Below are 11886 nucleotides of genomic sequence, written 5' to 3'. Positions count from 1 at the left end.
ATTGTGAGAACATAAAACTATTTTCAGTCTTTGTATGCAAAAATTTGTTAAAAAATCTCACACTCACCAACCGTTTTTTTTTTTAATAAATTTGTCCCCATTCATTTAGCTATTCATTGGTTTATTAATTAAGAGATTAATTGAGTCAGCCTCAACATTATGTTGTTTAATTACTATTAATATTTGTAGCTTTTGCTTTTGCATCGATTCCTTCATACCTTACACTCTCTGTATGTATATATCATATATGTATGTAAACGATCCTCACCTTTAGATAATTGGTATACATATATTTAAGTATTTAACCATATGTCTCCAATTCGCTTTTAGGGTTTTCCCACTTTGTACTATTTTCTCTTCAGCTTCATATAAACGCACACACACACACACAGTTTTCGTTTGACACATTAATTAAGAATGAATATTCATTTGAAATATCAGCTCGGTGATCGAAGATCTACATAAACTAGCTGCTGTTTTCCCAAAAAAGAATAGGTTTTTCAAGAGAAGAGAGAGATCCAACTAAGGAGGTGTGTACCAGCAAGGCAGGTTGAAGCTTTCAAATCTAGTTTTAGATCCATTTATTTCTTTCTATTTTGCTGATTAGTTTTAGTTTGGTATCTTAATCCTCATCACTCGATTTTTCTTTGGAAATTCCTATGCACACAATTTATGTTTGTCCCATTTGGATAATTTTCTTAACAACTTTTTTCACTAGTATTAAAGTTAAATTACAAAGACTGATTAGAATCATGGATGAATTTTTATATATTTGAAAACGTTTTCTTTCATTGCAGTTTTTAGGTTCTCAAATACAAATTTGTTGAAAATTTCATCAACTATTCGAGGCAATTATTTTTCCTTTCTTAAGTGTTTTTTTTAATGCTGATCAGAAAGCTCTAAACTCTCTCTGTGTGTGTGTATCGAAAATATATTGATTGCAAATTTCAGTGTGATCAAAATTATTCCTGGTAAATTATAATTAAAAGAAAATTCACATATATGGCGCTTATATATTAGAGCCAAACGCGTCCTACTTCAATCGTATTGTTAAATTATGTACTTAATCAACTGAAGAAAGTATAGTAATTAAACGATTAATAAATATTCTGAATATTTAAGCCATGTACACACAATTTGATCGCATCATAAACAAATACTGCATAAACAAATACTGCATTCATCATTCACTAGTATTTTTCCAACAGAAGAAAGTATGTCGGCTGGGGAATTATTACTTTCTTTTTTTCCTCTAAAAAAATAATTACAAAATAATTTTATTTCATAAAAAATTCAAGCTGTCAAATTCTACTTTTTATAAAGACTTGGTTCAAAAAAAACCTAACACTTCACAAAATCTCAACCTAAATACACAAACATCATCTTGAATTACACATACATTTGTTATTATTCCAATTGGTTTGGATCATGCTTTTATTAGATACACTGATAGCATATGGTTTTCAATTTCTTCGTGATGCTATTATTTTTGTATTTTTTTTATTTATAAATAATTTAAAATTTATAATCATGTTGGCTTCAGAAGACCGATGTGATTATTTATAAATAATTTAAACCATGAATCTATTAGCTATATTCGCAGACAAAAAAAAATGTTCCCTCTTTATTGTGTAGATTATGGCGGCTTCTTCTTCGAGCAGCAGCTACTCAAACCCTCCGTGCGCCGCCTGCAAATTCCTGCGGCGGAGATGCCTCTCTGGGTGCATCTTCGCGCCATATTTCCCGCCGGAGGAGCCTACGAAGTTCGTGAACGTCCACAAAATCTTCGGCGCCAGCAACGTGAGCAAGCTGCTGAACGAGATCCCGGCTTACCAGCGCGAGGACGCGGTCAACTCGCTGACTTACGAAGCCGAGGCTAGGCTGAAAGACCCCGTCTACGGCTGCGTCGGCGCCATCACCATTCTCCAGCGCCAGGTTTTCACCCTTCAGAGAGAGCTCGACGCTACCAATGCTGACATCATGCGCTTCGCTAGCGGAACCGGAGCCCCTGCGGATGATCCGAGAGGAAGCGGGTCGGGTTATGCTGACCCGAATAGTACGGATTATTGGACTGGGAAAGGTCAAGATCATGGAGGCATCTAATATACTATCACTATGTGTGTATATGAAAATGCATATATCATATGTATGTACATAATTGACTAAGCTTTGGTAATTACTACTAAAGTGTTTGTATATGAAAATGCATATGCATGTTGTGTATATGATGAAATGATACATATTGACTATGCTTTGGTAATTACTAAAGTGTGTATATGGTGTATGATGTGTTTCAGTTTTAATCTTATACTACCTCTATTTATAGTAGTGGAGTCATTTTGGTACGTTCCATATTAGTGGGGTCATTTCCCTTTTAAGTAAAAGTCAACACATTTCTCATAACAAAACAAAAGGAGTATAGTTTGCATGCGTTTTTTAATATGTCACCTTTTTCCAGTATATATACATAAACTTACAAGTAGCGATTGTACTAGCTAGTATAGGAGATTAGTAGTTGTATATATGCATTATGTATGAGGCGAGATCGTAGGATTATTTGACGATAGAAGGATTAATTATCTATTTTACGATGGATTTAATTTAACTACAATATTAATTTACCTTGAACTCTTTTTCCGACAAACGGGGAAACATATATTAAAAGAGAAGTCATGTCTAATCTAGGAAATAATAATAATCAAAGAACGATAAGATTGTGGAATGATTCAAAGAACCAGCCTCCTTAAAAAAATTCATATCTTAAATACGTGGAATGGTATAAACCTTTAGAATAAGAGCATCTCCAATGCACGGATGTCCCACTCGGACATCCACTAGGACTTCCCAAAAACACCTCCTGCCACGTCACTAGGACTTCTCATCCCACTGCCACGTCACTAGGACTTCCCCTGCACAATCCGCTCTTCCCATCGCCCTTCCCACTAGGACTTCCAGCAATAAAAAAAATCACAATTATTTAATTACGTAACGGAATTGTAATTACGTAACGGAATTGTAATTGTAAAAATGCACGGATGTTCAACGAGCCGTATATATAGAGTTTAAAAAAAAATTTAAAAACCGGACGTCCGACCCACGCCACAATGGCGGACGTCCGCCCGCCCGTCGCCCACACGTCCGAGGACATCCGACGTCCATACGGGACGTCCGTATCCGAGTTGCCACGGCACAATGGCGGACGTCCCGGTCGCCCGTCGCGGATGTCCGACCGGACGTCCGCCATTGGAGATGCTATAAAAGGGTGACTAATTAAGAACTTCAGAGCTTATATGACAAATAAAAGGGAATTTTATAATAAATCTAACGATATTCGATTTTGTGTGTTCAGATAAAAAAACGATATTCGATTTTGTGTGTTCAGATAAATTTTTTTTGACATTTTTTAAAAATCAATAAATACCAACATATCTATGTATACTGTTGTATACATGTATAATATCAGTCTATACCATGCACAATGTCTATGTCTCTGTATACGCCATATATAGCAACTTTCACTACAAAAAACTTATGTCACTTTTAAGGATACAAAAATCGAGACACAAATTTAGAAAATTTTAAAAAATAACAACAATTTAGGACGCAAAAGAAAGTGTTTCTAAATTAAGGACATATTACCTTAATTTTTTTTGTTTTTTTGACGTTTATATTTGCATTCTCTAATTTTAATTGAGACACTGACATTATGGACAATTTTTGAAGTGTTGGTTGTATATTTAGAAACATAAATTAGTGTCCTTAATTGCATTAAAAACGTCCTTAACGAGTTTTTTTTGTTGTAATGTTTATGTGTCACGCAACATATAGTGGTACATCCATGGGCGGACCCAAGTGAGGAAGGGGAGGGGCTTAAGCCCTCATTGATATTATTTTTTTTAACCTTTTTCTATTAATTTTTTAGAAATATTATTAAGACTTAGTGTAAATTATTATGTAAAAGCCCCTACAAATGATTTAATTTATTCAAAAGTATACTTTAGAATAAAATTTAGAAATTTCAGCCTCTATGGATAAATATTTCTGCGTCCGCCCGTACATCATTATATCGGTTTTATATAGCGTCATCCGGTTGTTTTGACAATTTTATAGGGAGATACAATATGTAAATATAAGTAAAATATTGAATTGTGGCAAAAGTATTTATTTGATTGGAATGATAGATTGTGTACATTACTCATACTTAACTGATTTACTTAAATACTCTAATCTTTTCAATGTGAAGAGCTTGAATTCTTTAGAAAAATAAACGATAAAACTGTACAAAACATTAATCTCAAGCTCGATTAATTTTGTGGAGATAGGCAGCCATGATTCCTTATCATGTCATTATTCATCTAATATTATGTTGTGAATTTCAATCGTATGAACCGAATATGAAATAGATACAATCAGAAAATCTAATCTCCCAAATTGAACATGTATAATATATTTATTTTAGTGGATACCTATATTCATTTTGCATTAAAATAATTAAAAATCATTCTGGTACATAGCATGAATGATTGCAATTAGATTATAAAATCTAATGGATGGTATTAATTCTTAGTTCTTATTTTAAGGGTGATTTTTAGGAGATCATCATGACCCTACAACATATGTATATATGCATCTATTATACCAAAATATATTAAGAATGAATACATACTCCGGAAAGTTCACTATAATTTGGATCAGAAAATGTAACCTAACACGGCATCAAAATTTTCCTACTGGCATGACTTTTTCCATGAAGCACATCAATCTGAAGATGTAGAAAGTGGAAAACACATATCGACAATTGGAATAAAGAAAATTTCAAAGATTTATGTCGCAGGAAGGGATGAAACTTTTAAAATCTTAGCTTTTAAGAAGGTAGGAAAAACTAACTCTAGAGTTATTATTAGTATTATTACTAGCTCATAAAACTGTTATGTCTAGGAGAATTTCACTTATTTATTATTGTTATTACAAAACAACGGGCAAAAAAGTCAGACAACATATCCTTTTTCCCACGTGAAGAAACATGAACCTGCATGAATTGCTCAAAGTTTTATTGGCTACACAATGCTCAAAATTTTTGAAATGAACTATTGCATGGATATATGTCTACTCACATATTAATTGGTAAGAATTGAGATTGTATAGTTAAATCATAAATGTAGGGTTAACATAATCTAGACAATAGACATGATACGATGAGTCAGTTCATCGGCGTCTCACCATTGTAGTGGTTGTTCAATTTTTTCCGATATTCGACAGAGCAAGAGCGCCTCGACTACGAGGAACAGTGCTTAATTGCAAACCCGGCTCATCATTCTATCACCATATTTTATCAAGCAAGATATAAATTGAACTTTTTTCAAACTTACAAATTTTTTACTGAGAAAATGTATGTATATTGATAACATTATTCTGGAAACACTAAAATGTACATATTGAACCCATTGATATATGCATATAGGTATGTCTGAGTCATTGATTGTGTTATCTTAGTTAATTCAATTGTGACATATAAGTACTGTTTTAGTTTGATAAAATTTCAAAATCTTTATGCAATTCACAAGGACAAAAAATTTCACATCACCAAAATTGAAGTAAGAAAAGGACAAACTTAGATGCTGGACAGGTCATTATTGTGTAAGGTAGTCGACAAGAGAATTGTGATTTATTTTAAACTGCAATAGAATTGCGAATATGTGTAAATAACAAAGAGTGTATATATATATATATATATATATACACATTATAGTACACAATAACGAGTGTATACATTATTGCACAACGCCTAATAGAATATGTAATTCGAATTTTTAATTAAATTCTTGTTTTTTTTATTTGTCTTTATAGCCGTTTTTAAAAATTTAAATTAATTTAAACTAATTTCGGTTTTAATTTTGTCATATTTTAATTATTAAACTTTTCGTTATAATTATGTTATCTTTTATGGTCGACTCATTTATAAGTGTGAAATGATTTTAATTGTACATTGTGGGTGATGACATGATGTTAGGCAATTTGGGCCCTGCCCTCCCTAAAGTATTAGCCAAGCTATTGGAGGGGATAGGGTTAAATTTAAGAATATTATTAAACATTTGTTAAAATGATTGATTCGAAAACAAATTACTATCTTTTATCTTCCTTTTTCAAATTTTCGATATAGAGTAAGTCGCGCGTGGTATAATCACAGTAGCAAAAACAACCTTTTTTTTTTATCGTATCCTAATACTCCAGTTATTAATTCCACATTATGCTTATATGAAATAACTTAGACATACCACATTAAATAAAAGGTAATTTTGCTGTAAAAAAAATACAAGCCTGTGTTAATATTCCAAACGTTTTGAGGATTGATTCGCATCACCTTTTATTTTCATGGTTCATTTTCTTTAAAAAAATATTAGGAGGTAGAACCCATTCTACCATTGAAAATAAGTTTTTTGAATCCTAAAAAAAAGTGAATAAAAGAGAAGTCAAGTGGGACAGTTTATTTTCAAATTAAAAATAATCAATCGAATCAGTCATTTTCAATTATAGGGTCCCCTCCAAACCACCCAAAAGTCTACAAACCCAAGTCCAAAGTATAGCATAATCTAAATTAGGTGCATTTGATTGATTTGATAGGCTTAAAACACTAACATTAACCAATTTTAACTTTTTATTTTTTATTATAGAAAAATTAATTGAAATTTAAAGTTGTAACGTGGACTTAAACCTTAGACTTTTGGCCTGAGAATTTCATTATCAATTTACACCTTCTTACCACAGTGGCTCTATTTTTATTTAATTTACTCACAGCACATCCATTTTATTTAGAATTAATTTCCCTATGTAACTACGATTGTTCTTGTTAGAATGAGATCGCATAATATCGGGAGAATATTATGTGATTGATACCAAGAATATATTGTGCCTAAATTAGAGAGAGCAATTAATGTAAATTTAGGTTTACCATATGTGTAGTTTTTCTAGCCTATAACTATGTAGTCTCTGTAACAGATTAGATATACAGAAATAAAGAAAACTTCTCCCACCAATCTTAACATGGCCTCAGAGCAGGAACGACCTTGGCTCAGAAACGTTTCATCATAGCCAAAAAAATACCAAATCTCGACCCTTTGTCCAGCCCAGAAACCTACACCAAAATATGTCAGAAACCGAAGATTAGAAGGATAATCCGGAGCAGATCGTAAGTTTAAGAAATAGCAAAAGCGTCACAGTAGCATTCAAATTGAATGGAAAGAATTACCCCCTTTGGTCAAGGCTGATCAAAGTTAAGATAGGAGGCCGAGGAGCCTACTCGCACATCCGGAACGACCCCCCTGAACCGGGAAGTAAGGGGTTCGATGAGTGGGAGGAGAATGATCTAGTGGTATTTTCATGGATCGTTGACAACATCGAAAACGATATTGTAGCAGATTTCGCCCATCATCTCACTGCCAAGGCTCTATGGAACAGCCTTGCAGTGACATTCGAAAACAAAGCCGACAAGTACCTCATCTACGACCTGGAAGAGAAGGCAATAAACATCAAACAAGGAAACCTCAATCTGGAGACTTATTACCGTAGGATCCATGGGCTATGGATCAACATTGACAGAAGCCAAAAACAGCCGATTAGTTGCTGTGATAAGGGAATCGATCAGTTTCGAATCCATTCGAATGAGAAGCGATTGATCAAATTTCTGACGTGGTTGAATCAGGAATACGATTCGATTCGAAGAGACATCTTGAAGGAGGAACCGACCCCATCAGTGGAGGCAGCCTACGGATGGGTGAAGACGGAGGCGGCTCGACGTCGAATCATGCCACCGGCATCGCCGTCACCCACCGAAGAAGCCAACGGCAACAATGCCGATTCGTCATTTGGGGGTGAAATCGGACACGGATTCGCAGCAATCAAACAAAGCTCAGTTACCCAGAACCAGCGACCATCAAACCGCGGCGCACCACCACGCTCCTCCGCCACCAACCGATCGGGAAATCAGCGCCCCGACACCTCGAAATTGTGGTGTTCCCATTGCGGAAGACAGAAGCATACGTGGGAAACGTGCTTCAAAAGATTGGGGTATCCGGAGTGGTGAGAAGAACGACAAAAGACAAGGGCGGCTCGGGCGAAATTCGCAATCGGAGTAAACGGTGATGGAGCTCAACGGCGAATTGATGCCGGAAATAATGGGGAACCGACTGGACCAGGGGTGGGGGCGCGTCAGGAGAGTCACCCGACCGGCGGCAACATAAGGGGCGCCGGCAATTTCGCCGGGAGGATGGAGTCGTCGAAAGAGAAGTCGGCGCAAGGAGGAGGTAACGGGTTTGGCCTTGTGCCAAACCCTAATCTTATGAAATGTTATTATGAGTTTTTTCCCCACCAGAATCTGAATTATCAAAAAAGACCCCATCTTTTTAAAATAAGACCCCCTGATTCCCAGAAACTTCAAATTGAACCCCAAACTGTTCAGAAATTTCATACTTACCCCAATCATATGTCTGAAAATCAATTTGCACCCTTACTAGAAGTTTCCGCTGCATTTCATGTACATAATATCTCTGATAAACACTCAACGGGCTGGATATTTGATTGTGGGGCAACTGATACCATGACACCAGATAAGCGCGACTTTATTGACTTTGATGAGGACACGAAATCCTATATTAAAACTGCAAATGGGGAATTGATTAATGTTGAAGGATCGGGCACAATTGAAATTTCTCCTACACTCCGGCTTACGAACTGTTTATATGTTCCTACTTTATCTCAGAGACTGATGTCTATTAGTCATGTGACAAAGGAATTGAATTGTACACTTCTGATGCATCCCGACTTTTGTATTTTACAGGATACTCAGACGAGGAGGATTCTTGGGCGTGGCACTGAGAAACAAGGGCTCTATTATGTGGACGAGATAGCTCACCATGGCAGTGCGATGCTGGCTCACGGATCCACACAACAGGAAACTTGGCTCTGGCACCGAAGACTAGGACACCCTTCTCCTTGTTACTTTAAATTGCTTTACCCGAACCTTTCGATTCCGTCTAATTTTTCATGGGAAACTTGTGTTTTGGCCAAGAGCCATAGACAGTCTTTTAAACCTACAAATACTCGTGTAAAATCCATGTTTTCTTTAGTACATTCTGATGTTTGGGGTCCTGCACCTACTATTGGTCGGAATGGTTTTCGATATTTTGTGATTTTTGTTGATGATTGCACTAGAATGACATGGATTTATTTTTTGAAACACAAGTCTGATGTTTTTGATAAATTTGCCTCGTTCTTTAACCTTGTCCAAACACAATTTCATACCACTATCCAAACCCTTAGGTCAGATAATGGGAGGGAATTTGTGAACAGTACTATGACCCAATTTTGTCAGAACAAAGGCGTGATTCATCAAACCTCTTGTGCATATACACTCGAACAAAATGGGGTAGCAGAACGGAAGAATCGAACAATTCTAGAGATAACCCGAGCCATAATGATTGAATCCAAAGTCCCTACATTTTTTTGGCCAGAAGCAGTTGCTACGTCTATTTACCTGATCAATCGCCTCCCAACTAAAACACTAAACATGAAAACCCCTCTTGATACCCTCTCCAAACAAGCCAAAATACCTGAACACCTAAACCTTCAGCCGAAAGTCTTTGGTTGTACTGTCTATACTCATATCCCGAAACATGAACGAACCAAACTCTCGCCCTGTGCAACTAAATGTGTCTTTGTGGGGTACGGGGTGAACCAAAAAGGTTACAGATGTTATAATCCTTCCACTCGGAAAATCACCACCACCATGAATTGCAATTCCTTGAAACCGAGTTTTTTTATCATACCCACCTTAGTAGTCAGGGGGAGAGTGGTCCAAGTAACTCCGAGGACTATCTAAGTTGGGTTGTGCCATTGCCAAGCTCCTCAAGTGAGGATTCAACAGACCCAGTGGAGGTCACTGTCACCGAGCACGTCTCACCACAAGAACCGTCTCATCCGCCCCCAAACGATCCTCCTTCGACGATATCCGAGGTAAGTCCAAGTCCTGATCCGAATGCTGTTATTACTGACCCGGTTGATACAGATCTCCAAGGAGAGGATAACACAGTGGATGGAGACACCGGGAGATACGTGCTTCCATTTCGAAGTACAAGAGGGATCCCGGCCAAAAGATATTCCCCCGAAAAGACAGGGAAGAAAAGTCGTTATGGGGTGGCGAACTTCGCGCAAGGAAATTTGACTAAAATGGCTCGAGCTTTTGAAGCTGCACTGTATGAAGAAGAAGATATCCCTCAAACAGCCGAGGATGCAATGAAGCATAAGAAATGGAGGGAAGCGATGCTTGTTGAGATGAAAGCCCTGATGAAAAATAATACGTGGGTTAAAAGCAAGTTACCTGAAGGAGCTAGAACTGTCGGATGCAGATGGGTATTCACGATAAAAAGGAGACCAGATGGGACAATAGAGAGTACAAGGCACGGCTTGTGGCGAAAGGATACACTCAGACGTATGGTGTGGACTACGCTGAAACATTCTCCCCGGTGGCTAAGATTAATACTGTACGGGTATTGTTTTCGATTGCGGCTAATAAGGATTGGCCGCTTCACCAGTTCGATGTGACAAATGCATTCCTGCACGGAGAGTTACCTTAACCAGTGTTCATGGAACCACCACCTAGGTTCACCGAAGACTTCCTTGATGGGGAAGTATGTCAGCTCAAGAAGACACTGTATGGATTGAAGCAATCACCTCGAGCATGGTTTGGGAGATTTACAGAAGTGATGAAGAAATACGAGTACGAACAGAGTAACTCAGATCATACTCTGTTTATCAAGAAGAGAGGGGGGAAAATCACATGCCTGATTATTTATGTAGACGACATGATCATTACTGGAAATGATGAGGAGGAGATAGCCGAACTGAGGAAAAACTTGTTCCATGAGTTTGAGATGAAGGATCTTGGTCTTCTTAAGTACTTCTTGGGGATAGAGGTGCTAAGGTCAAAGAAAGGGATCTTCATAAATCAGAGGAAATATATACTTGACTTGTTGGCTGAGATAGGCATGATTGATTGCAAACCAGCAGACACTCCGATGATACAAAATCATGGATTACAGATAAAGGAAGGCGCAAAGTTGACCGATAGGGGGAGATATCAGAGACTGGTCGGTAAGCTTATCTACCTCTCCCATACACGACCGGATATTGCATATGCAGTTGGAGTAGTGAGTCAATTTATGCACTCACCACAAGAAGAGCACTGGGAAGCTGTGTTGAGGATTGTCAGATACTTGAAGGGAACAGCTGAGCATGGACTTATGTTCGAGAAGCATGGTCACATGGAGATACACGGCTTCACTGATGCAGATTGGGCAGGGAATCCTAATGATCGAAGGTCTACCGCCGGGTACTTTACCTTTGTAGGAGGTAACCTTGTGACATGGAGAAGTAAGAAGCATAAGGTAGTAGCACTGTCTAGTGCAGAGGCAGAGTTCCGTGGCATCAAGAGTGGACTGACAGAGGTGCTATGGCTGCGAAGACTTATGACCGAGTTAGATCTCCGTTCCGAACTTCCTTGTAGATTATTTTGTGACAACAAGGCGGCTATCATTATCTCTGAAAACTCGGTACAACATGACAGGACAAAACATGTGGAAGTAGATAGACACTTCATAAAGGAGAATCTTGAAGCAAAGGTGGTGGAAATGCCTTATGTCAAGTCCGAAGATCAACTGGCAGATATCTTGACAAAGGCAGTAAATTCAAAGTCATTTCGAGACGTACTGGGCAAGCTAAGCATTGGGAATCCCATTACTTAGGTTGAGGGGGAGTGTTAGAATGAGATCGCATAATATCGGGAGAATATTATGTGATTGATACCAAGAATATATTGTGCCTAAATTAGAGAGA

The 11886-nt window shown here is 37.4% G+C and overlaps 1 protein-coding gene across 3 annotated transcripts; it reads left to right on the top strand.

Moving 5' to 3' along the window:
* Positions 1-236: 236 nt before the first annotated feature.
* On the top strand, positions 237-2268 carry LOC121802781 (LOB domain-containing protein 25-like). Of its 3 annotated transcripts, none has more exons than XM_042202478.1 (2): positions 237-548; positions 1636-2268. In XM_042202478.1, the coding sequence occupies exon 2, from the start codon at positions 1639-1641 to the stop codon at positions 2101-2103; it is 465 nt and encodes a 154-aa protein (XP_042058412.1). In that variant the 5' UTR covers positions 237-548; positions 1636-1638; the 3' UTR covers positions 2104-2268. The 3 variants fall into 3 exon arrangements, with proteins under 3 accessions (XP_042058412.1, XP_042058411.1, XP_042058410.1); XM_042202477.1 differs by having other exon boundaries at positions 241-530; XM_042202476.1 differs by having other exon boundaries at positions 246-545.
* The last annotated feature ends 9618 nt before the right edge of the window (positions 2269-11886 follow it).

The sequence above is a fragment of the Salvia splendens genome, chromosome 5, assembly GCF_004379255.2.
Source record: "Salvia splendens isolate huo1 chromosome 5, SspV2, whole genome shotgun sequence".
NCBI classification, from domain to species: domain Eukaryota; kingdom Viridiplantae; phylum Streptophyta; class Magnoliopsida; order Lamiales; family Lamiaceae; genus Salvia; species Salvia splendens.
This window is presented reverse-complemented; position numbering and strand designations above follow the sequence as displayed.